The sequence below is a fragment of the Ambystoma mexicanum genome, chromosome 2q (genome assembly GCF_040938575.1).
Source record: "Ambystoma mexicanum isolate Mex_15411 chromosome 2q, UKY_AmexF1_1, whole genome shotgun sequence".
NCBI classification, from domain to species: domain Eukaryota; kingdom Metazoa; phylum Chordata; class Amphibia; order Caudata; family Ambystomatidae; genus Ambystoma; species Ambystoma mexicanum.
Window position 1 is genome coordinate 194,332,645 of NC_090924.1, and position 27,124 is coordinate 194,359,768.

The 27,124-nt window shown below is 49.8% G+C and overlaps 1 protein-coding gene across 2 annotated transcripts in view; it reads right to left on the minus strand.

The window, feature by feature from the left end:
- The window catches only part of ABCC1 (ATP binding cassette subfamily C member 1 (ABCC1 blood group)), a 2,255,476-nt gene that overhangs the window by 624,838 nt on the left and 1,603,514 nt on the right, over nt 1-27,124 (minus strand). For both annotated transcript variants that reach the window (XM_069647115.1, XM_069647114.1), the window contains one exon: nt 11,361-11,487. In XM_069647115.1, the coding sequence (XP_069503216.1) occupies nt 11,361-11,487 (127 nt within the window). The remainder of the gene's footprint in view (nt 1-11,360; nt 11,488-27,124) is intronic.

Here is a 27,124-nt window from a genome sequence, read left to right on the forward strand (position 1 = left end):
TTATGGGCTATGGGGTCCTTTACCCCATAGGGCTTCATGTGTTTTTGGTATGTGGGTTACACAGCACCCTCCGTCCTGTAACCCAGGGGTGTCGTAGCGACCCCCAAACATAGACTCCATACCCTGGGACTGACTACTGTCTCCCAGGGCATGTAAAGTCACCATTGGCTTTACTAGTCTCAAATTGTGAACAGAACCAGTACAAACCATCATATTGTGGACGTACTGGTCGGGGCAATTCGATTGCCCCTGGGTCTGTTGTTCGAAGGGGCACTGTCCAGTTCCCCCCGACCGAGTTTTGGCTGGTGGCAGTGGATACTACTTTTTATATTCGACCGCGAATATATTCCTATGGGATTTTCCCATTGTTCGGGCTACCACTTTTTATAATGTAGATTCAAACATACCGCCGGTTTATTAAATTAATATTAATTCACTGGTTGGTAATTTTTGCCGAAACTTAGTTTGTGTTCGCTTCTGTGACTCCAACCCAAGTCGAGCCCTTTGTTCCACTTATTGGCGGGCTTCTCCACAGAATCCTCCAAAAGTGGTGCCACTCTGTCTGGGTACCACAGGGGGCATGGCAGGGGGTTTAGGCACCCTGGACTGAGTTGCCTCGGCAACTCAAGTCGCACTCTTGTGTGATTGGCCCAAGTGGTGAGCCGCCCGGCTCAAAACTTAGCATTTTTGATTGACAGCTAGGCTGAATGAATGGGGGTTTTCTGCATAAAAGCAGGGCTTTGGGGACTGGAACTTGAGAAGTCGCCACAAGACCTAAAGAATCCAAGGAGGGAGAAGCCGAGCCGACCTGCAATGACGACACCACTGGTGGAGCCCTGCGGAACCGTCTCACCACTTTTCCCAACGACAGAGGAGATCTCCAGTCCGGAGAGTCTTCTTCCTTTGACTGGTGGGAATAACCAGTTTGCCCGTCTTTTCGCCTTCCTGGACCATGTCATGGCCGCCTTGCCCGTGCCAAGCACCCCGGCAACCGGAATACCACAGATCACCACTACCGCGAAGAATAGGGTGGTACCTTGTAACCGGGAAACTCTGCGGCTAGTTTCTTCCCTGGCAGCTCAACGACCTTCAGCTTTCCTCCACGTCGAGAACAACTCTTCCTCTGGACGAAACACCGACTTGCGCCCGCTGCCAGGAACAACTGCCCCCGCTGGAGAGTTCTTCCCACTTTCAGGTACTGTGTCCCGCTTGGCTTCCCTTGCGACAGATCGTTCGGGGTGACAGTAAATCCTCGACTTTCTAACCTGGGCTAGCCTGGGGGCCTGTTAACTAAATTTTCCTGACTTGATTTCAATCTTTTGCAAACTTTCTACAAAGACTCTTTGGGCATAACCCCACTGTGTGATCCTGGACACATTTCGCTTGCTCTCTCTAAGAGTGGGCCTGGCATTTAAACTTCCTAGCTCCCCAGTAGTCTTTGCCTGATCTGCCTCACTGTGGTTCTTTGAAAAGTATTGGATATTGTGTGCTTTCATAACTCTGCCCTTTTCCCTCCCTTTTTAACAACTTATTAGAGTGCCATCTTATGTTAAGCGCTCACCTCGGTCTGAAAATAAGTGGTGTTTCTCATTAAGACTTGTCTAATAAGTAATTAGGGTTGTATATATATATAATAGTGACTGTGTGTTGAATTTAGTTATCTCTCTTGTGCTAGTGTAATTTGCAAGTGTGTCTTTAAATAAATAATTATATACCTTTACACCAAAGCTCTGGTCAGTGTTTGCTTGTGCTACTGTGTCTCTGTACCTATTGTGTATACTCTATATACTGCCTAACTCATCTTGAGAGAAGTCTGACTGCTCAGCCACAGCTACCAGGTAAATCTGGGTGGTACAGACTGCTACCAATTGGGTTTACTGCCAACCACCTGTAGTCCTACATCTTTTGCAGTGGTCCCTAAGGGAACTGCCCAGGTTTCTGCCTAACAGAGAGTGAGGACAGGATGTCCCGAGTTTTAGAAATGAAGTGAGAAGCCAGTGCTGTGCAGAGGGCCTGGAAAGGGACAGGAGAGGTAAAAACTGCGGCCGGATCGGCAAGTTCCTTGCAGATTTTAAAGAGTTCAGCCGAGTTGTTGGATGCCGCAGAGATGCAGGCTTGGATATGGGCGCTCTTCTTGGTTAGGACAGAGCAGGTATTGCCTTTGGAGCAGGCGGCAGGCCAGTTTGTCAGAGGGTGTACATGAAGCAAGCCATTTCCTCTTGGCCACCCTGCACTTGTGTTTTAGGGTGGCAAGGTCTGAGTCCTATCAGGAGCTGCACATGGCCTTGGCCTTCAGGTGGATTCTCATGACAGGGGCAAGGATATCAAGGGAATCAGATATAGCAGAGTGGAGCGTACAGATGGCTGTGTCAGGGTGAGAGCCAGCCAAAGGTGGAGGAGGGGGAGAGAAAGTGGCGGTGAAAGCCTCAACTGACACGCACTTCATGGGTCGGATGACCGAGAAGGTGGGTGGCAGTGATGGAAGTGGCATGGCCTGAGGGGTAGGGAAGGTGAGGTGGGGAGGAGAAAGTGATCAATCCAAGAGAGAGGAGTGGAGAGAGGGACAGAGAGGGGAAGGCCTGATGAAACCAGAACATCCAGAGTGTGCCCTGCAGAGTGAGTTGGGCCAGAGGGGAGAATGGTGAAAGAGTCGCAAAGGTCACGAAAAAGTACTGAGGGAGGACAGGAGGCATCCAGGTGGATGTTGAAATCTCCAAGAAGGAGGATTTGAGTGGTTACGGCCAGGAGTGAGGATGAGCGGTCCACCCACTCAGAGAGGAAGGAGGAGAGTTGACCAGGTGGCCGATAGATAGTCGCCACAGTAAGGGAATGGCTGGGGGAGAGAGAGAGCCTGCAGACGAGGCATTCAAAAGAGGAGTAGGACTGCATAGGAATGACAGAGGTGGGAATCCACTCTGGGAAGATCAGGGCTACACCTCCTCCCGAACGGTTGCACCTGGGTGCGGAGAGGATCTTGTAGCCGTTTGGTAGGAGCGTGTCAAAGCAGGTGGCAGAGCTGGCAGTGAATCATGTCTTGGTCAGACCAAGGACATCGAGGTCGAGTTCCTCCAGGAGCCGGCAGATATCCGAGGAGTGTTTGGCAGCAGAGCGAGAGTTAAGAGTGGCAATATGGAGGAGATTGTCAGCCTTGAAAGACTTCCGGGGAGGGGTACAGGTCAGAGGTATGCCTTTCGGAGGTTTAGAAGGAACCTGAGATGGAGCAGAGAGGCAAGGAGAAGGCAAGGTAGCGGAGGAGGAGTTAGAGTGGAGGGGCAAAGTTGCCGAGGAAAGGGGAGAGGGAACTGCAGGAGAGTAAAGGAAATTGATGAGACCCAGGAAGCATCCATCAAAGAGGTGAAGGTTAGCCTGAGGGCCTTGGACCAAGACTGTCCCATTTGAGTAAACATTAATGATGATGTTGGAGGAATGGAAGGAGGTCAGGAGGGCGTCCCAACGGGTGCCACCATTAATGGGAGAGGAGGTGAAAGGAGAGAGCACAGAGACCATATGAAGGGTCCCATAGGTCTGGCGAAGGAACGACAAAGAGGATGTCGGTGAGAGTTTCCTTAGCAGAGGCACTGGTGTAGGTGTCAGCGATAGGGAGGCCTGGGTTGGAGACCAGGATGTCCTTTTTAAACTTCTTCCTACCAGATTTCGTGAGGAGGGCTGGATAGTCAATAGAGAAGCAGTTAGAGAAGATAGGGGAGACAGAGCACCATGGAGTAGGTGGGAGAGGAGAGCGGTAAAGGTACTAGAGCAGGCAGGACTCTAGAGTAGACAGACGTGACAGTGAGAGGCACGCAGGTTGCGCAGTAGGACAAGATGTCGACAATCAGGATTAAGGAGCTTACGTAATGCCCATTAAAGGACAAGAGAGAAAACACAGCAAGATTTGAGGATCCTGAATAGCGGGAGGAAGGCCTAGGTTTCCAGAGCAATTTTAAAGTAGAGAACAGTGCGCATAAAAGCTGGCGTAACCATCTTGAATTTTTGTAGAGGTAAGGAGAGGTTGCGGGTGCAAAGGTCCAGCACAACTCTCAGGCCTGCCTGGTTCTTTTTCTGAATGGCGAAAATCCTGGAGTAAAAGCCCAAGCATCGCTGGGAGTTTGTGACTTCCTCCACTGTCTGGCTCTCTACGAGCGAGCGGACCTCCGCCAGAAGAGTTTCTGTCCCAACTTGAGGTAGTGGAGGGGAGGAGAGGCTGGGATGGGTAGGCGGTACCCTGTGGATATTACAGAGAGGATCCAGCGGTCTGAGACATTCTGGCACCAGAAATGTGTATGGAGAGCAAGCCCGCCCCCCACTGGAGACACGTGGACCCGAAGGGGCGTGTCATGCCTTCTTTCCCTCAGAGGCTGATGCGGAGGAGGGGGACTGGAAAAAAAGCCTTACCTCCTCCCCCCCACCTTTTTTGTTGCTTGCGCCGATTTTGAGTCGGCGAGCGGTCCTGGACCTCAGTTCTTGGAAGCCGCGGGACCCTCCGTACATACGTCCCTTGTCGGAGCACTGCTGTGACTGGGAGTACGATTTGGGCCTGGTCTTTGTCAGGATGAATAAAGACTAGGCCGTTTGTGAGCTATTTTTCTTTTTATCCAGCTCCTCGTCCGTGGTGGAGTGGAAGAGGCCCCCTGCCCCCACGAACGGCCGGTATAATATGCGTTCCTGGACATCCGGGTTGAATTTCATTGCATGGAGCCAGGCTGTCCTACTCATGTCCGTGGCGACACAGATGGCACGGCCAGAGGTGTCAATGTGGGCCACAGAGGACTCAATTAGATCCTGCGCCACCAGCTTGGCCTCAGCCAGTCCCGCCTTGAAACGTGATTGGCCCTGCATAGGGAGTTACGGGAGGAAGTTTGTAATTTCCCGCCATAACCTTTTGTTAGCAGCCGCCAGCATGGCATTGGCCCGACGAAGATGCAAGGACGCGTTGGAATACAGCTTCTTCCCGTACGCCTCCAAGATCATCTCCTCCTTGCCTAGCAGTGCTGCAGAGGACGACTGAGGCTTGGAGTATACTGATGCTGCAGCGATCACCGAGGAGTGGGGCTGAGGATGGGCCGATAGCAAGAGTTTATCCCCCTCCATCTGCCTGTACTTGCGTCCAGGTGTCGATTGACCAGCTGGGCCATGGGGGCTTGAGCCAACCCTTTTTGGAATTCCTGTTTTGGAAGAGGGGCGTTGTGTGAGGACTTCAGCGAGGACACACTCTGCTGGTTGCTCGACCTAGGGTTGAGGCAGACCCAGGTACTCTGCCAGCCCTGCAAGACGTTCTTGGAAGGCCTTGGCTGACGAGAGTGTGTCAGGGTCATCCTCCTCGTCCGTGTGCAGTGGGTCAGGAGGATCCTGCATCAGTGGAGGAGTAGCAGCAGCCAGGGGCTGAAGTACCGGGGCTGGAGCCGAAGGCTGTGAAGGAGGCTGGTACGGAACCACTTGAGGAGTCGGCTGTGGGGCCGGAGGTAAAGGCTGCGCCAGGGGCGCCGGCGGAGGAGCCTGGAGGTGTCGGAAGCATTGGAGGGAGCACATCCCTGATGGCATCCCTGAGAATAACCCCCATCTGAGTGGACTTCATGAGCCCAAGGAACCTCTCAAAAAACCTGTCTTCACAGGCTGGAGTGGTGGTAGGGGATATAGACGGGCTAGCAGGAGGCTGCTGGAGCCACTGCATGCCCTGCACGTATGGACGTAGCGGGAACCTGCCCTGAACAAATGAGGTATAGGCTGTAGGCCACGTACCTGGTTGAGGCCAGTCCCACGTTGACACTCGTTCCTCGCCGAATTCCTGGAAAGGCATTGGATGGGTGCTGATGTATGGCACGATGGCCATTTTGTCGAGCTGCCTGCCACGTGCCTGCGTCGTGTTGCTTGGTTCACTGGGCCCAGCCTCCTCCAGGACTCGTGAGTGTGGATCGCGGGGCCTACCCTGCTCCTCGGACCTAGACCCGGTGGGTGACACACCCTCGGCCAGGCGGCCTTTAGAACTGCGTTTAGGCGCCCCCCCTCTGTCGTATTGCCGGTATTAGGGCGTAGCCCCTTGGGTGAAGACGCGGTACAAGAATCTTTCCGGTCCCTCGACATTGTCACCAGGAGAATCTGAGGATCCCCTGGCCTGGAGGCCGGTAGCTGGAGAAGCCTATGTTCACATGCCGGTACAAGAACCTGAACGGTCCCTCCTGCGCAGGCGAGTCCTTGGAAAGCCCTTGCAGGGTGCGATGAAAATAGAGGCCCTACCATGGGCCTGGATCGATGTTTGACAAAGTTTTTGAGGTCCTCTGGAGGCGACTTCTGGAAGAGCTCCCTCCACCTGGCTATTCTGTTCTTCAGAGACCTCGATGTGCGAGCTTGCCAACCATCATCTGGGCCAAGGCAACGTAGGCGAAGGGCAGGGGTGGTCTGAAGTTGGGAAGAGCCCGTTGCAGGATGGACACCTGCTGAACCCTGTGGAAGACGACATGCGCCGGGGAGGAGGGTGACGCCCGAGGACTGAGTACCTGTATGATAAAAGACAGAAGTATCCGCACGTGGAATTACCTGGCCGAAGCCAAACCCAGGAGCGCTGGTGAATTCGGCCCGTTCCCGTCAACGTGGAAAAGGGGACTGGGGTGTGGTGCCGGAGGGCGGAGTCAGGGCAATGGATGCTCCCAGGGCTGCACCACCACGCGCCTCTAAATTTAAAGGGGAGAATGTGTTTTCTAGTAAAAAAGGTTCCGTCTTCCGTCGGGCAAGCCATACAGTATGGAGGAAAGGGGACGGGACATAAGAGTAGGGTGAGCGGGCCAGGTTGTAGGAGAAGAAACCGGTATCGGCCTGTGGCGTCTGCGTCGGATTTTAGGATAGACACTTGCGTGTCCCATTTAAGCACGATGAGAACCCCTGTCCTCTTCCAACCCGCATTTGCCCTAGTACCCCTGTCCTCTTACAAACCACATTTGCCTGTATAATCTTGGGGTATTGCCCCAACCTCAGCTTGTGTTTATCCTGCCTTTTAATCCGAGTCTCCTGAAGAGCCACTAAATCGGGATTCAGTTTGGACAGGAGAGCCTCCAGCTTCCACCTTTTGAAAGGGGTATGTCAAGAGTCAGACAATGGAATGGGTTTCAAAAGTGGAGTGTTTTCTATGAGAGGGCCTGCCCTGCTACATGGTTGTGCCTCACTTGTGGGTGTCCTTTGTGTGTGCCACAGCCCCACCCTTCCACCCACCCGCCCCTGCTTGACCACCTCCTCCTCCTCTCCCTTCTCCCCCCCTCCCTCCCTGGGTGGGCCACCCTTGCTACCCTACCCGCAGGAACCATCCGCGTAGGTGGCCCCACCTACGTAGCCAGGAGCAAGTGCAGGGTATCCTTAAACCCCCAATTTGATCCCATGCCACCCCCTCCTCAAACTGATACCAACAAAAAGAAACATCTTTAATTGCCCTCCTCAGACCTCAAATGTAGAAGTAGGATCTTCGTTCCTCCTCACTCTTCTCCTCCTTGTGCATCCCCTAGGAGGGTACGTGTAGATGGTCTGGGCCCTCTGGGTACCGGGCCTCTCAGACGGGGCTGATACCCCCATGTTCTTGTTCCTCCTGGGTAGGACCATGGAGCATTCCCAGCTTCTAGGTGTTGTGTGACCCCTCGTAAAGGGGGGGGGGTTCGCAGCGGGTTGATCTTCCTCTATGCCTAGCAGTTTAGCATCCTCTTCTAGCGAGGAAATCCATGCCGTTTTTCTTGCCACTCAGATGCCATCCCCAATCGGAAGGTCCATCTATAACGGATGTCTTTATCTAAGAGGGCTTTCATTACTGGGGCCATTTGCTTCCTCTTTGTCAGTGTCGTCACCGACTGGTCCTGGAAGAGATGGATCTCTGCTTCGTTTTATGATATTTGATTAGCCTTCTTTGCAGCAGCCAGAGTCCTCTCTTTTGTGGAGTAATTATGAAAGGCTGCCAGGACGTCCCTAGGTCTGACCCCCGGGTCAGATTTCCGTGGGCCGACTCTAGGGACTCTACCCAGCCGGACCTCCGTTGCTGTTTCTTCTTTCAGTAGGCCCACGAATATGCTGTGGACCACCCCCTTGAGGTCTTTGTCCAGAACGTCTTCAGGGAGGGATTTTATATGAACGTTTGCTCTCCTGGACCTGTTTTCTATGTCCTCTGTCTGCATTTTCAGGTTGTGTGTGGCATTCGCAAGTTGTTCCAGCAGCGCGTCCGACCTCCTGGCATCAGCTGCCAACTACTGTAGTGCCCTTTCATTTGTGTCCACCCTTTCCTCCATTTTACTTACATCGGTCTTCATTTCCTGCAGGGCCACTGCCAGATTTTCCCTCATTTTCTCCATTTGCGTTTGGACGATGTTGGCAATCTTATCTCCAAATTCTGTAAAGAATTGCTTGAGTACCGAGTGGGTAACAGCCTCCTCATGTGCTTTTGCCATGCGCAGAGTCTTCGTTGTATGACTTCTCCAGCGGGGGCCCCAATGGGGGAGGGGAGGCCGATACGTGCCCTCACATCTTCTGGATGCCGCTCTCTTGGGCTTTCTTAGTAGCTTTTACGGGTCATCCTTCACCCTAGATTTCGACAGTCCCCTCTGAGAGTGGGGTGCTCCTGACTTTTGATGCAGGTTTGCCTCTATTTTGCCACGCACCCAGTCGCTAGTTTTTTTTAAAAATCTTGCTATTAGGTCCCCTCCCTGGGGGCCCTAGCCTGACCATAGCCGGACCAGAGAGGTTCACCTATGCATGGTGATGTGATGCGCTGCTATATTCAGAGTTGCGCTGGGGAGGAATAAGGGCCACCAGAACTAAGGGCCTGCTACTTATGCTTTCACGTGCGTGAGGCTCTCGCTGCTATTTTAATTGAGGCTCACCTCCCTTTGTCTGGCCACCTCCACGTTTCCTGTCTGTTTGTGGCCTCTCGATGCTGCCTCAGGCCCTCCAAGGCCCCAACCCCCGGTGGGGATCGTGCTTCAGTGTCTCTAGTACAGAGTTCTGTGGGCCTTGCTGCGAGGAATGTTCCACTGTTTCCCTCCTAGCAATTCTGTGTCCTAGGGTCCCCATTACGGGGATCTCTGGGGCCTTTCTGCTATCCGGTCTGCCGGGCTGGCTTCTGGCGGGTTACGCGTGGGTGGTGGGGGAGGCAGGGGGGTTTGGGGCGGCAGGGGTCACCAAGTAAAGGGCAATCCATTGGAAACAGATTCTTGGGATAAATCCTCTGAATCTGGGCACTCCTACCACTCCATGAAAAGGCCAAATTGGCAGATTCAAGAGGGACTGAAGATCACCCATGTGCCTTTAATGCGGTTTGGGAGAGATCACCAAGAGATCAGATATCAAGCTCGCTAATACAACACAAACAGCTTTGTGAAGCCACCAGGCAGAGGTCTTATTCTTGCAGGATCAGCTACATTTTCAGTAGGGTCGCTGAAGCATGTACAGAATGCAAAATTACTAAGGAGTGTGGGAGCCCCTCTACTGAGAATGAACGTGGGTCAAATACCCTGGTCTATGAAATTTCTTCCACTCAGGAGGATCCCACGTTTTAGCTCACTGAACAAGAGCAAGTGTCTGGGGTTGCTGTTGGTACTCTTGTTCAGAGGAGAAGTGCATAGCATTTCAGTGCAGGACTGCCCAGGTGGGTGGGACCCAACCTGATATGCAAATGGATATTTCTCTTCTGTAAAAGGTACAGTGAGATCAAACATGGTTGCAGACCCTCCCGAGTGGGAACCTAAAAATTGAACAGGCTATTTGGTTGTGTTTGTTCTCAGTAGAGGGGTTCTCAGACCGTTTACATATATGTACAGAATGCAGTTGTAAAGCTATTAGACGGGGAGACATGCAGGGGGAAAAACAATGCAACTATAAGTTTCACAAAAGGGCACAATTAAATAGTCTCCCTCAATGCAACAGAACCAGTTTCCAGAGCTCCTCAGTAGAGGAGGCAGAAAATAATTGAAATCGGGTAAGTGTGCCGGGGGCACAAACATGAGCATTTTCTAAATAATGGAGTCTTATTGGCGGTGCTGCAATTAGCTTTTGCAGTGTTTTCACTACCATTCTCCACATGCTGTTCTTTCAATGTGCTGCAAAGAGCAAATGGATATGTGCTACTTCCAGATAAAAATAACACTAGAAGTTTACTTTATCTGGGCCTGCTAGCGTTCCACACAATAACACGTCAGGCGTCAAACTGACTATACAAAATAGGATTGCTCACATGGAGGAGGCGAGTGTACCATCTAGGATGTTTCTGAGAAGTGACAAGCCAGTCCCACTCTGGGGAGTAACCAGTCCAAGTTTGAGAAGGACCAAAGCCTACAAGAATCAGATGTCAATTGGCCAATTAGTTCCTGTGCAACTGCATCAAGAATACAGATTACAGGAAAGCATGTAAATGCTAAAGGAGTTTCAGAAATACTTTAGAACACCCATTCTGCAGTTTCAAGACTTGGTGATAATCACCAATGTGAAAATAAATTGAAAACCTTTAGCTTCTCTAAATCATACATTTGCATTACAAAAAATATTCCTATTCTATTTGTATGGCATGGAAATGAAATCTATATCACAAAAATGTCTGCATTCAAATATGTGCCCATCAGTTATATTAAAACTTGAGACTGTACAACCAGATGGAGAGATACAATAATATTTTGTCTTAGTTTGGGCATAAATGGGGTTATTTGAGTTTTCCCTCAATGCCCACAAATACCACAGTATAGAACTGCTACAGCCAGGTAGAGCAAAACAAACTTAATTTATGGCTATCAAACTTCCGGGGGTAGCATACACACAGCATGTGTTAACACATCATATTTCTCAGGGGTCTGTGGTAATACTTGTCACAGACAATCCTTTGCTGTCTTAAATGTGGGGGGAAAATCACTCTATAGCACCAATTGCAGCAGAAATGGAGCTCCACCAGTGATGTATTATTGGGCATTAAAGTTATTTCTAAAGAAAATGTATATTTTTTTGGACTAAACTAGTCTTGTACATACTTAATGGGGAATCATCATACTTTATAGTAAAGTTAGCTCACTTAAATCATTTAAAAAAAACCTTGTTGGCAGCAAGCTCTTGCATTTCGAAGGTTGCCGTGACTTCAATTTTCAAAGGCCTTCCACGAATCTGATGAAATTGTTGTGGAGACATTGTTTCTCTCAAATACTGCTCAATTTCAAAAACTTTAAATTTAAATTCTAACTGAACTCTATTAATGCAATTCTCCCTCTACACTGGCCTGATCTTAAAAGCAATATTTAATTTGCACGAAAACAAATCTATAGTGGGTTCAGTGGTGAAACAATCAGCAATGTCATTGCAACATACCATCTAATATAATATTTGAACAGACCACATACTGTTACACTGAAAATTACCTGGAGTGCGTATGAAACTGAAAGTCCAACCAATCCAGGGCTGAGACTATGCCTAGCGATCACTGCAAACAGAGCAGCAAACAAGACGATGAAGTTTCCAACAAATTCCAATCTAACAGCCAACCACCTGCAAGAAGACAGCGTGACTTATGAGGAGATAATTTAGAACAGACTTTTCAATAATTACTGTATACATTATATACATTTTTATGATTGACAAACCATATGTGAATTTAAAAAGTGGAATACTGCAGCGTAAAGGGTTAACAGAATTGGAGGAAGATCTGGTCGGACCATGGAATGTCATCTGTCAGGAAGACACTGAATGGCAGAGAGACAATTGAGTTGACTACACAGAAATTGGAGGTCTACTGTTTGACTAACACTATGGCCCCAGAAAGAAACACGAACGGGGGCATGGAGGATAGTGCCAGAAAGGAGCTCAATGATTAGTGTAGGTAGGCATTTGCAAAAAATATACCATTTGCAAAAAATATACTTTTTGCGAATTACAATCTTATTTTTGTATTTATTTATATATTTGTAGCATGCTAAAGTATGCAGGCATCACGGCGCACATAAACGCACACGACGGAAACATAAAAAACAGGACAAAACAGCGAAGAGGCATCCAGAGGGTAGTTTAGTTAAAAAGTATAGTCTTAAGACATTTCTGGAAAGAGAGAAGATTGTCCTCCTGTCGTAAATTCAGAGGAAAGTTATACCAAGTGTTAGGGAGAATTCTCTCTTTAGGCTGAATTTCCTAACCTAGTGAGTCCCCCAGCAGCTTTGCTGGATTTCTGGAGTTTGTTTTTTTCTCCTGCCAAGAGTGAGACTCTTTCTCCCACTCTTGGACATGATTTATGGTATTCCTTTGACTGGTAATGTGTTTTATGGGCTATGGGGTCCTTTACTCCATAGGGTCTCATGTGTTTTTCCTATGTGTGTTACACAGCACCCTCCGTGCAGTAACACAGGGGTGTCATAGTGACACTCCACCATAGACTCCATACCCTGGGACTGACTACTGTCTCCCAGGGCATGTAAAGTCACCATTGGCTTTACTAGTCCCAAATTATTAACAGAAACCAGTACAAACCATCATATTGTGGACGTACTGGTCGGGGCAATTTGATTGCCCCGGGATCTGTTAGTCGAGGGGGCACGTCTCTGTCTCCCCTGATCGAGTTTTGGCTGGTGGCAGTGGAAACAATTTTTTATATTCGACCGCAAATATTTTCCTATGGGATTTTCCCATTGTTCGAGGCTCCCAACTTTAATTATTTAATTCTCATAGCCTCGAACATACCGCCGGTTTATTTAATTAATATTAATTCTCCGGTTGGTATTTTTTGCCAAGACTCGATTCTAAAATGGCGTTTGTGTTCTCTTCTGTGACTCCAACCCAAGTCGAGCCCTTTGTTCCACTTTTTGGCGGGCTTCTCCACAGAAGCCTCCAAAAGTGGTGCCACTCTGTCTGGGTACCACAGGGGGTGTGGGAGGGGGTTTAGGCACCCTGGACTGAGTTACCTTGGTAACTGAAGTCGCACTCTTGTGTGATTGGCCCAAGTGGTGAGCCGGCCGGCTCACCACTTAGCATGTTTGAGTGACAGCTAAGCTGAGTGAATGGGGGTTTTCTGCATAAAAGCAGGGCTTTGGGGACTGGAACTTCAGAAGTCGCCACAGGATCTGAGAATCCGACGAGGGAGAAGCTGAGCCGACCTACCACGACGACACCACCGGTGGAGCCCTGCAGAACCGACTCACCACTTCCCGACGACAGAGAAGATCTCCCGGCTGGAGAGGCTTCTTCCCCTGACTGGTGGGCACAACCAGTTTACCTTTCTTTCTTCGCACCCCAGCCCGGTTTCTGGTCGAATTGCCCGTGCCAAGCACCCCGGCAGCCGGATAGCCACTCACCACTGAACCGCGAATCACCAGACCGCTCCTTGTACCTGAGAAACTCCGCGGCTGGTTTCTTCCCTGGCAGTGCAACGGACTCCTGTCTTCCTCCACGGCGAGACCCTCTACTCCCCCAGACGAAGCACCGACTTGTATCCGCTGCCAGGAACAACTGCCCCCGCTGGAGCGTTCTCACCACTTTAAGGTACCGTGTCCGCCAGGCCTCCCTTTCTAAAGATTGCTACAAGGTAATAATAACTCCTTAACCTTCTGGACTGGGCTGGCCGCATTGACCCTCTAACTGGTCCCTTTCTTTGGTCCAACTCCTTTTTTGAACCTCTACAAGACTTTCGTGCACTGCAACCGTGTGACCTTGGACACATTTCGTTTGGATCCTCTGAAAGTGGGTCCGGCCTATTGAACTCTAACTTCACTGTTTTACTTTGCCTTCCTCTCTTGTTGTGTTCTGATAAAAGTGTTGGGATCTGTTTCAACTTGTTCTCTGCTTTTCTCTCCCTTTTTAAAAAACAAACTATTAGAGTGCCATCTACGTTAAGCGCTCACCGCTGTCTGAAAATAAGTGGGGCTTTACTTAAGACTTGTCTAATATTCTTTTAAGGGAGTGTATATCTTTTAGTGACCGTGTTTTTTGAATTGCTTACTATTAGTTCCTGTGTGTTTTTCTAGATGTGGTTTTAAATAAATAATTATATCTCTTTTTACACCAAGCCCTGGTCAGTGTTTACTTGTTCTACTGTGTTCTGTTGACCTATTGTGAATACTCTGTATACTGCCTAACTCTTCTTGAGGGAAGTCTGACTGCTCAGCCACAGCTACCAAGTGAATCTGTGTGGTACAGACTGCTACCAAGTGGGTTTACTGCCAAACACCTGTAGTCCTTTTGCAGTGGTCCCACAGGGAACTGCACAGGTTTCTGCCTAACACCAAGTACATGCTGCAAGCACTGGAAAAGATCTACCTTTTCCCTTGGTCCGTCTGGTTCTAGGGCAGCACAGACAGCTAGCATTGCTAGATCGAATTCTAAATTTGAGTCCATGCCTAGTCGATACCTTGCAGCGTTGATCTCTATGCCTGGAGACAACTGGTGACAGTTCGTCTATCCTGTGCAGCTGACGATGGTTGCATTTGTTTTGGCCCCCTCTACATGGGGTCACTACTCTGGTGGCTGTCTGCTACCACCCATTGAATGTGCAGGCTATGAGACTGCTGCAAGACTCGCCGGGCAGTTGAGTTCCTCCTCTTTGATTTGGTTGCGAGTGTGCCATCATCATACATGGCCCAAAACGCAAGAAACATGCTCCCAGGAGCTACAAGCTCTGGATTTCCGTGTGGGCTCATAGTGCATTAAGTCCTGCAAGACTTTGATTTGGCATTCTACTGTACCCTCCAGTGGTGGACCTGGCTCGACATACTGGTGTGCATCACTTTTGTAAAGCAATTTTAAGTGTTTTCTTACTTAGAGCCACAAACGACATGGCGAGTGGCACACTGCATGGTTTGGAGACTACATTGATGCAGTCACTGAGGAACTGTAGACAGAGGAAGATCTCAGAATGGTCACACAGAAGACAGCAGGGGTACCATCCCACTAGAGAGTGGATCCTTCCCACTCCTAAATTGTAAGTGACTGCCCAACATGGATTCAAAATAGCAGCTCTTTACTTACAATGGGACGGCTCGTTACAAGTAGTAGAGAGCCGCAATGCCGGCCAAGCCCCTAGCCCTACTTCAGGCTTGAATTTGTGGAATAAGGGTGCCAACACTAACTTGTAAAATGGTGCGTAGCCAATAGCTGGATGGGTTGTCCTACACGGTTGCGCTGGATGATGCTAAACACAAACAGACCCATTTGTGTCAGGGTGGGGTGCTGTTCCTTGAGAAGCCCTACAAAGAACAGGATCCATAAAAAAAAACATTAGAGAGCCAAGTCATTTGTTCTTCTGACAGATTCCTTCCTTCCACAGATTTGTCATGTATGGCGGATAGACTTCCACAGGAGAATGTAGGTACAGAGTGGGAAAAGAGTGACAATACACCACCTAGATCAGACCAAAGTGAGTGCCCTACCCTGACAGAGTACAAGCAATGTTTGGCAAATATCAACCACAGAGATTCATACCTTCCCAGTTACCTCCTCGGTAGGGCAGAGGTAGACAGCCAGTCCTCTGGTTGAATAAGCAATTAGTTGCATACCTGTAACTCATGTTCTCTAGCATTGGTATCTTTCATAGATTCACATGCTGTAAAAATTCTGCACAGGGAAAATTCAGAGCATGTGAATCTATGAAAGATCCAATGCTGGAGAAGCCCCAACACCCTCAAGCACATATTTCGGAGCCAGACTAGAGCATTTAAAGATGCAGTGGGTGATCTACCTTAACAGGTTTCATTTAGTCAGAGCCATGACAGCATGGGCACCAGCATCACCCAGAAAAAGCTGGTAATCTTTCCAGATGCCCCTCGTCCGACACACACAGTAGCTGGAGGCCCGCACTGGGTCCAGCCGATGGACTCGCTCCCTCATCTTGGATAGGTGAGGTGGAGAACTTAACGAAAGAAGAAGTAACTTCTGAGAGAGATGAAAGTGCGAAACCACCTTGAGAAGGAAAGACCCAACTCTAAGTCACCTTCCTGGAAAACGCAAAGAAGAGAGGTTTAACACATAATGCCAGCAGATCACTCGCCCATCTTGCGTATGTGATGGTCCACACGAAGAACAAATCACTTACCCTCTCAGTAATGTTCATTCTGATGGATGTCCCTCCCACTGATTTCGCATCTATGATATCCTGAACCGAGCACACCTGTTTTCAAGAAACTTTAATGCCGCCTTGTTACCTCTGGGACTGCAGAAACCGACAGTGTACTAGTTTGCTGCAAGAGGGGCGGGAAGGGAGGGCGATGAGTAATCAGTGGGAGGAACGTTCATCAGAAAGAACAGAGGTACAGGATTTGTTCTTCTAATGGACTCCTCCTTCATATTGATTACTCAGCAGCTATGATCATTTCCCAAAACAGTATGTAACCTGGAGGGAGGAAGCAAGGACACCACCTAAACCAGAAAACTCTGGAGAACTGCCCAGCAAAACTGGACATCTTGGCTCACAAGGGAAGCCAACCAATAATACTTAGCAAATGTGTGCAAAGACGCCCATGTTGCTGCCTGGTTAATGTCCTGGATCGGGAACCAGCCACTTCCCTGGTTGAACGAACTCTTGAGAGCCTCAGGCACTTCCTTCCCAGCCCAATTTTTGCATTCTGAGATGCAGAGAATGATCCACCTGGACAGGGTCTGTTTGGTAACAGCCCTGCCAGCACGAGCACCAACGTAACCAATGAAAAGCTGCTCATCATTCTTAGCCTCTCTAGGATAAAAGATGTAGAACTTCAGGGCTCGAATCAGGTCCAGCCGATGGAATCGTCCCTCTGTCTTGGATAGCTGAAGCAAAGGGAAAAAAACACAGGAAGCTGGATCATCTGATAGAGATGGAAATCCGAGACCAACTTTGGCTGAAAAAAGGGTCTCACTCTCAACGTCACCTTGTCTTTGGAAAATACCAAATAGGCAGGTAAAACAGACAGACAACACCTGGCGCTCACTCACCCATCTTGCGGAAGTCATGGCAATTAAGAAAATCATTGTAAGTATGAGTAATCTAATAGAACAGGAATGGAGGGGCTCAAACAGAGCACCCGAAAGCAACATCAAAACCGAATTCAAATCCCACGCTGGAACCATAAACTGGCGGTGAATAAACTGGTTAACTAAACCCTGCAAAAACTGCTTAACAGTGGGGATTGTGAAGAACGAGCCCTGTTTAGGGGGTGTCTTGAAAACTGAAATAGCGGAAAGATAACACTGTACAGTGCCAATCTGCAGGCCCACCTGGGCCAAATAAAGCAGAAAAACTAACCCCGCGGATAGAGGATAGGATAAAGGAATCGGGTCCCTCAGGCACCAAAGCGGAAATGTATGCCAGCTGCAGGCATACATGGATTTTGTAGCGGGCTTCTGAGCTGAAAGGAGGATGTTGTCCGACATGTCCCACTCCTTGTATCTCAAGTCTCTCAGCAGCCAAGCATGAAGGTTCAGGCTGTTGAGGTTCAGGTGGATGACCCCTCCCGCCCATCCGAATGGGAGAGCAAGTCAACACTCCCCAAAAATCGCAATGGAGGGAGGGCAGATGGACACGTCCAGCAAATCGGGGCTCAGTTTGGGGTGATCTGGATCATCATGGTTCCAAACAGACACAATCTCTGAGAAACAGCAGAATGACTGGGATTGGCAGGAAGGCAAAAAGGACGTTGAAAGTCGACTCGAACACCAGCATGTCCTCCAGAGCCACAGACGAGGACATTTAGTGGCGCAGAACAACTCACACTTCCTGTTGACACTGGAAGCGAAGAGGTCCACTTGAGTTGCCCAAAAGGAGAAGATCTCCTCCAGAACCACTGGTGGGAGGTCGAAGTCTGTCTGCTCGAGGCATCCACTGTGACATTCTCTCGTTCGGCCAGATGAGCTGCCGTCTGAGTGAGAGACACTTCGCCAGAGCTCAGAACCACGGTTGTGTGGCTTCTCTGCACAGAGGCAAGGACTAACAAGCCATCTTGTTTGTTCAGGTTTTGCATAGCCACTGTGTTGTCTGTCTGGATCAGCTCAGTCTGGCGCATCAGAGAAGGGAGGATAGCTACCTGGGCCAGTCTGACCGCCCTCAGCTCCAGAAAGTTGATGCGTTACCGAGACTCTGTGGGAGATCACAGTCTAAGGACTGACAGGTGAGCGTCCCGACCAGTCAAAGATGTGTCCGTGACCACAGTCACCTGGGGCCAAGGTTGGTGAAACACGCCCTTCAGCAAATTGTCTCGCACAGCCCACCACTTAAGATCATGAGCCACCTGATCCGAGACCCGTGAGGGGTCCAGCATGTGGCAGAGAAACCGCGACAACTGGCAACGAAAAAGTCACTGAAGCGATTTCATGTGTAGTCTCGCCTCTGGCACCACTAGAATTCAGGAGGCCACAAGGCCCATAATGCGCAGGAAGGCCGAGGCAGGGACTTGTCCCTGAGATCAGAGGGCATTGACCACTCGAAAGATTTTTGCCAATCGATGCCCAGTGCAATTGTCCAAGACCGCACCGATAAATCAGAGGGACAGGGATGGGGAAAGTTCAGGGAAAAGCCTATGCTATGCAATAGAGTACATGTGCCGAGTAGGAGCTCCGATACTAGATCTGGGGTGCGAGCCATGAATGCTGTCCCTCCTCCTGATGCGAGCCACCACTACTGCTAGGAGCTTGTTGAAAACCCTGGGGGCAAAAGAAAGACAGAATGGCATGACCTTGAATTGGTAAGGGTGTTGACTCACCACAGACCTCAGGTACTTCCTGTGCCGTCTATGAATCAGCACTTGGAAATGGACATCCTGAAAGTCAAGGAAAACCAACCACCAGTCCAGCAGCTTGAGGGCTTGTAGAACCTGGGCTACAGTAACCATCTTGAACTTGTCTTTGCCTAAGACCAAGTTCAGCAGCCGCAGATTCAGGATGGGGTGCAAATCCCCATCCTCCTTCAGCAGCAGAAAATAGATTGAGTACCAACCCTTCTCTCGTTCTGAGCGCGGAACTAGCTCTATTGTGCTCATCAACAGAAACTGACAGACATTCTCCAGTAGAATGGGACCCAGAGGCAAAGGGGTGGTCTGAGGATCATGGTCCAGGTGGGAGCTTTACGACTGGAAGGCAATATCCCTGCAGAAAGACCAAGGTCCAAGCGTCAGACGTGGTCTTCGACCAATGCGAGCTTAACAGCAACCCCACCACCCCCACCAGTGACAAATAGCAAACGCAGAGAAGCTAGGAAAAGTCTTAGTTACTTACCTGTAACACTATTTCTCCAGTATTACATGTCAAAGATGTGGAATACGTTGGAGGGACAGCCAGTCGAAAGAACGTTACCAGTTGGTAAGTAACTTGTTCTTCTCCAGTATTGGTATCTTTCATAGATTCAAATGCTCAAATATTCCCAATCGTCCAAATGTGAATCACTGGTAATTTTTTTTTACATAGAATGCAATGTACATAGCTACTGATGCCTGAAAGGTTTTTTACTTTTATAATCCATCCACCTCATTTGGGTCCTTTTCTACCCAGCCAATGAGGTGGTAGGGCTTAAGCTCCACCCAGGTAGCCGTCTTCAGATTTTGAGCCTCTAATATAATGACTGACTGTATCTGGAGCAGCCTCAACGGGGAGGCGGGCAGGCACATGTGAATCTATGAAAGATACCAATGCTGGAGAAGAACAAGTTACTTACCAACTGGTAACGTTCTTTCGACTGGATGTTCCTCCAAAGTATTCCACATCTTTGACATGTAATATCCACAGCTGTGCTGCTTCGGAAATGTTTTGGCAGAGGGCATTGTGCGTTGATGGCGTTGGGTCGATGGCCCTCGAAGGCCTCTGTCGAGGGTGACGTCATTTGATGTTATAAGTAGGACGCACAGCGCCAGTACGCTCAGTTCATGTTTTTTCCCTCCACAACGTGTGCCACAACCGCACACCGAGCCTCCATGACTGCACATAGGCTTGTGGGAACGCAAGCTGCAATAGCATAGGAAATTATTCAGAGGGGCAGGCTGGGAGGGCGATGTGGAATACATTGGAGGAACAACCAGTCGAAAGAACGTTACCAGTTGGTAAGTAACTTGTTCTTCGAATGGATTGTGTCCTCCAACGTATTGCAATCTTTGACAAACTACCAAAGCAGTGTCAGTGAACAGAGGAGGCAGAAGAATTTGGATATACCCAATCAGATGGCAGAATAGAGCACTGCTTTACCAAAGGCCATATCTTGACCATGGAAAGTATCCAGGGAGTAATGCTTGACAAAGGTGTGGATGGAAGACCATGTTGCAGCATCACAAATGTTTTTAACAGGAGCTCCATGTTGTAGAGCTGTGGATGTAGCCACGCCCCTGGTGGAGTGAGCCCGCAAACCCTCAGAAGGGTCCTTGCCAGCCAATCGGTAACATTCAGCAATGGTGAGGATAATCTACCTGGACAAAGTCTGCTTGGTAACAGTCTGGCCCAATCAATCAGTGTCCAGTGTATCCCACAAAAAGTTGGTTGCCCACGCTGACCCTGGACATCCTAGAGATAAAAAAGCTCATAGGTTTCTTAGGGGCCAACCTATGGAGTCTCTTCTCTTCCTTACCAGGATGAGGAGGAGGATAGAAAGCAGGAAGTATCACCTTCTGGCTCAAATGAAACTAAGACACTACCTTAGGTAGGAAGGAAGGACGTACCCTCAGTACAACCCTATCCCCGTGGAACACAGTAAAGGGTGACTTAGACGAAAGTGTCTGCAACTCGCTCACTCTGCGAGCAGATGCAAAAGCAATCAAGAAAACGGTCTTGAAGGTCAACAGTCTCAAAGGACAAGAGTGCAAAGGTTCAAACGGAGCACCCATCAACAATTTCAAGACTAGATTCTGATCCCAAACCGGCACCTGAAAAGGGGACAGCAGGAACACATTTGTGAGCCCTTTTATAAACGGGGTAATCAAAGGAATCTTAAAATAAGAACATTCTTCAGAAGAGCGCTTGAAAATGGACAGCGCTGCCAGGTAACCTTTTAATGGTACCCACTTGAAGACCATTAAGGGCCAAAGAAAGCAAGAATGAAAGAAACATCGGAATAGAAAACTGAAAAGGATCGACATGGTTTCCTCTGCACCAGTCGCAAAACATACAGCAACTATACAGGGATTTGGTTGCTGGACTCCTGGCCGAAAGTAACACCTCCATCACATCATCCGGGAAGTCCCAATCCTTGTATCTCAACCTTTCAGAAACCATGTGTGAAGGTTGAGAGTCTTGACCTCTGGATGGAGAACCCGACTTCTCCACCCCCCTCTCGCGTGAGAGATGATCCTCTATGGGGAAGACGGCGTGGAGGACAGATGGACATTTCTAGAAGGTCTGTGTACCACGCTCTCCTGACCCAATCCGGAGCAATTACGATCATGTGGGACCCGAGCCTCCACAACCTCCTTAGAACCAGAGGAATGACGGGGACCGGAGGAAACGCGTACAGAAGTGGGAATGACCAATCCACGATGAACGCGTACTCGAACGCTCCTCTCAGAGGAAATTCCCGTGAGCAATATGTCTTGCACTTCTGGTTGGCACCGGTCATGAACAGATCCACTTGAGGGGTTCCCCAAAGGGCAAAGATCTCCTGAAGGACTCCCTGAGCTAACTACCACTCATGGTACTCTGCCTGCTCAGAGCGTCTGCCGCCGCATTCTCCTCTCTGGCCAGATGAACCGCAGAGAGTGAGATTCCTTGCTGTATTGCCCAGAACCAGAGCTGCATCGCCTCTTTGCACAGCGAGAGCAACCCTACACCCCCCCCTTTTTGTTGAGGTAATGCATGGCCACTGTGTGCATGGTCAGTCATGATCAGGACACTGGCTAGCCTGATGGCCCTCAGCTCCAAAAGATTTATGTGACGTTTGGACTCCAAAGACCAACGACCGCTGGTGGTCAGCTCGTTGGCATGAGCTCCTCATCCTGTGAGGGAAGCATCAGTCACTATTGTCACCTCTGGCCACAGTTGCCAAAACGGCTCTCCCTTCCTCAGATTCACTTAGCTGGCCCCACCACAGAAAATCCTGTGAGACTGAGCGGAATCTGCAGAAGATCCGACATCTTTCCTGAGAATTGGGACCACTGCGTCCTGAGAGCCCATTGGAGGGATCTCATCCGCAGTCTGGCTTCTGGCACCAGAAAAATGCAGGATGCCATGAGGCAGAGCAACCTTAAGAATTCGAAAGCCGGGAGACTCTGGGCATGTTGAAATTTGTCGATCTGGACAATGTGATGAGCCCTCACCTTTGTGGCGAGCACTTCCCCCAAGGACGTGTCCAACACAGCCCTGATGTACTGGAGCTGTTGGGAAGGTGTCATATGCGACTTCTTGAAATTGCGGGAGAAGCCCAGCTTGTGAAGGGAGTGGCGGGTGAGGCTGAGATGATCCAGAGCCTGTTTGGGATAACGCGCTCGATCAGCCAGTCGTTCAGGTAGGGGTAGATGTAAACCCCCCCCTCTCTTGAGCTACGCTGCTGCCACCACTACCATGAGCTTGGTGAAGGTCAACCCGAATGGCAGGACCCGAAACTGAAAGTGTGAGCTGCCAATGGCGAACCTCAGGTATTTTCTGTGCTTTGGATGGATCAGCACATGAAAATAAGCATCCTGTAGGTCCAATGACACCAACCAATCCTGAAGTCTAAGGGCCTGAAGGACCTGAGAAAGAGTGACCATCTTGAACTTGTCTTTCCTGAGGAACTTGTTCAAGCAACGCAAGTCCAAGATATGTCTCAGTCCTCCGTTTTTCCTGGGAATCAAAAAATATGGGGAATACCAACCTTTGTTCCTCTCTGCCACAGGCACTAGTTCTATAGTGCCTTTCTCCAGCAGGGTTAAGATTTCCTGCACAAGGAGCAGATCCGGAATCTTCAAAGAGAGTTTCCCCGGTGGATTGTCGAGAGGCTAATTTAGGAAGGGTAAGCAGTAGCCATGGGCTATTGTTTCCAGAACCCAAGGATCTGAAGTAATGGCTCGCCACTCTTCGAGATGCTGAGACAGTCTGCCCCCAACTGGCGAACAATGAGACCTGGCCTCATAGCGGTTTCGGTGCAGCTGCGGCAGCGCTTGAAAGCAAAGAGGCAGCTGCTTGAGCGGCTTTGGCACCTCGGTGCAAATCCAGACTTCCGCAACCACGCAAACCTGCTCATCATGGTGCTCGCAGCCATGGACCGGTTGACACCGTCTGCTGTGTCCAACCCAGACTGAAGGGATTCACACATAGTATCCTTTCCATCCTGCACAACAGCAAGGAACCCATCCCTTTCTCCCCCTCGGGAACATGCTCAGCCGCCAGAGAGAATTCCACTGAGAGTGCAAAAATGTGGCCACGGCACATGTGGAGTTGGCTGATTTAAGTGTCATACTCCCAGCTGAAAATACCTTGCGTGCCCATCCATCGAAGCGCTTGTCGTCCCTATCTGGAGGGATGGTAGGGTAGGGTATGCCGCCTGCCTCGAGGTGGCCATGGCCGCCTGAACCACCAAACTCTCAGGAGTGAGGTGTGTGGATAGGTAGCTGGGCGGTATTTCTTAGTCAACAACGTGTTGACCGCTAGAAGGGACTCCAGGGGTGTTCCAAGAAGCAGTCACCCTTTTCTGTAATGCCATGTGAAAAGGCAACACTGGGTCAGTGGATGGACCCTGATGTAAAATGTCAGTCAGGTCATCCTGATCAAATTCAACTGGAGAGCCGGACCATCCCAGGTACTCCGTAACCCTCGACATCAACCTCCTATAGAAGGATTCAGCATGAGCCCCAGGCTCTGGCCTGTCAAACTCCATCTCAGATGTGACCAGGCCACTGGCATTATGTAAAGATTGAGACAGATCCTCCAGCTGACTGTCCTCAGAAAAGACCATGTCAGGAGCTTCAGGAGTGTCACCAGGAGCATCAAAAGGCTCCAACTCCACATCAGACCTCTCTTCATCCTCATAGATATTCTATAGAGAATGAAGAACTCCCTCCTAGGTACAGGAGTCGACCTTGAGTCAAGAGGAGGTCTCAGAGACTTAGAGCCTTTTCTCAGAGGTTCCAGAGCTCTAGGGGCCTCCACCGGCAAAGTCAGACCTGTAGGCCCTGATGGCGTCGAGTGCGCAGACGGCGTCGGCAAGAGCGCTGAGTGCTCCGAGGGTATGACCGAGGGCAAGGCCCCAACTGCTGCACTCGATGGGCACGCCACCGATGGTGTCGACACCTTCCCAGACTTTGACGGTCTCGTCGGGGACGAGGACCGCAACCTGGATCTGGCATGTCTCTGGCGATCTACCGGAGCCTAGTCCGAACGGGACCTCAACGGTTCCCGATATTTATCGCGCCAACCGCCAGGGCCCAAAGGTTCAAGATCGTACAGGGACTGTCCCCGGCCAGCTTCAACCGAAGGCGCGGATGGCACAGTGCCCTGGGATTTAAAAATCTCCAGCATTTTCTCACTGAATGCCTCCCAATCCTCCGGAGTAGAGGTTTTAGTGGAGCAAGCCACTTTCCTCGCAGAGCCATCATCAGACAGGGAAGGCGACTGGTGACACTGCTTCCGAGAGTGCCTCGATGAAGACGACGAGTGGCGAGAACCACTCTGGGACCGAGATTCCCTTCGATGGGGAGAGTCACCCCTCGAGTCGTCGGTGGAAAGACCAGTCATTTTCTGGGATTTACGGGGCTTGGATACCCAACCTACCTGCAACTTCCCCTTAAGCTCCCGCAAGGCCTTGGCAGTCAATGACTGACACTTCGAGCAGTCGTCTGTGTCGTGGCTTTCACCCAGACACCACAAGCAGATACGGTGCAGGTCCGTGATGGACATCTTGGACTTACAGTCCCTGCACTTTTTAAAGCCTGACCACGGGGTCGGTGGGGTAGAAGAAGAAGACATTATCGAAGTAGATAACACGACGCATGCAGAGTTCTCAAACCAAAACACGTTTGCGAAAAAAACAGAACCGAGGCTACGGGCGCCGTGTGTCCTACTTATAACATCCGATGACGTCACCCTCGATGGAGGCTTTTGAGGGACATCTACCAGACGCCATGGACTCAGGACGCCCTCTGCTAAAAAATTTCCAAAGCAGCACGGCTGTGGACATTACATTTCAAAGATGTGGAATACGGTGGAGGACACAATCCATTTGAAATAAAGTTACAGTTAAGTAACTTAAACTTCCCCCAGCATTGTATATTTCATAGATTCACATGCTTGAATACAACACTAAGCAGTGGACGGAATTCCACCTTCTTCACTGATGCACACAATTGTTCCATAACCGTACCCAGAACACAGTATATATGTTTGATCATGAAGGGAAGGAGGGAAAGAACAAAGGCGGCTCCTGTCTCACAAACAGGTGTTGCAGGACTACTTGACCAATAGCAGACTCCCTTCCAGCGTCCTCTTCCATAAAATAGTGCTTCGCGAACATATGTGGCATGCTCCATGTAGCCACCCTGCATATGTCCTTCATGGCCACTCCAGCTGTTGCCGCCCTCCCTCTGGTGGAGTGGGCAGTGGCTGGACGGGTAAGCGGATTACCCTTGATGTTATGAGTAATGCAACTACTAAAGCCCTGTTTTGAGATGTCCTGGCCCTTGTGAGGGTCCGCAAAGGAAGCAAATAGCCTGGAGGACGCGCAGAGAGCACTAGTGCGTTGCAAGTAGAATTTAAGGACTCACGATGGGTCTAGCGAGTGCAGGGCACGTTCTGTGTTGGAATTGTGATTGCCAACAAAGGTTGGCAGTACAATACATTCTGACAGTCATTTCTCAGACTACTTTTGGGAGGAATTTGAAGACCAGTCAGACCTTGAGAAAGACTTAACGGAGGGTCTGTGGATAATGCTTGAAGTTCGCCGATTCGTGTTGCTGATGTGATCGCTACCAGGAAAGTGACCTTCCACGAAAAGCAAATTTAGTTTGCAGCTATGAATTGGTTCGTACGAAACAGCCATTAATGCTGTGAGACTCCAGCTTGGAGTCAGAGGTACTGATGGAAAGGTCCTCAGCAAACCCTTCATAAACATTTTACTGGAGAATCAGAGAAAAACGATGATGATCCTGGGCCCTGCAAGAAACCGGAAGGTGTCTCTCCCGCTAGTCCCAGGGGATCAGTCATCCAGGTGGCCAGGACACGACCATTAATTTTGGATCCAGTTCCTGGGGGTAGACCAGTGTGGAAGTATCACCTGGGTGAGGGGTCTTCAGGGAGTTGAAGTGGGACATCGGCGGTGAGACGCAGTATCCCCTTCCCTGTAATATCCCTTTGCCACCTCGTACCGGGTAGGATACTTAGGAACTCAACCCCCCCCCCTTTTCCAACACAAACACTTGATCACGGACAGACCACTGCCATTGACTCACACCTGGGCCGTATACCCGACAGGTTCCAATACAATGGTCAGGTAGGTTCAGGCCATGACTGATCATTACACACAGCTGATTTCCATCACACTTTCCCACATGGATAAAAGGCAGAGCATGAAAGCACACTCTGAGCAAAGCACAGGAGGAAGCAGCAGTTCCAAGATGGCAGTTTAATAAAAGGCAAAAGACGGCAAGATCCAAGAGGATTGCAAGGAGGGAAGTGCCCTTGACCTTTTCAACGAAAGACCGTAACTTTTGCCTTCGAGAATAGGAAACCTAAGACCCGGAATCAAAGCTGAAGAATCCTGCATTGTATGTCGGTAGTACCCAGGGCTCTCCTGCGTCGGTGGTCAAGGTAGGGAGAATCACTGCGGAACTGTCCTAGGCTCCTACAACAAAGCAGCGCCAGTGAAGTCAGCACAGCCAGTGAGTTGGGAGACCGATATCAGACTGGTCTGCGTTGAAGCCAAGGTTGCAAGCAGCAAAATTGTATAGAGAAAACTGAAAACAACAGTGTATAAATTGTATGTGGCAAACGATGCAAACATAACTAAACAGCAGATGAGTGATTGAACTTTGAAGCCAATATACGATACTGTATACAAAGTCGTCCGGCACCACTGGAGTGCTGTTACGCTGACCTGGTATAAACGGGGACGCCACCCTGCCCTGTTTGGATGATTTGCACTCTCGAACCCTCGCCCGGTCCCTTGGTAAGGCCTCTGGTTAAAGATGGGTCTGCAATATAGGAGAGCTGGATTCAATACCAGATTGTCTTTATGTTTTCCCACCTCCCTTGGCCTCAACTCTTTCCTCCCCCTTGGGCCTTCTCCTCACCT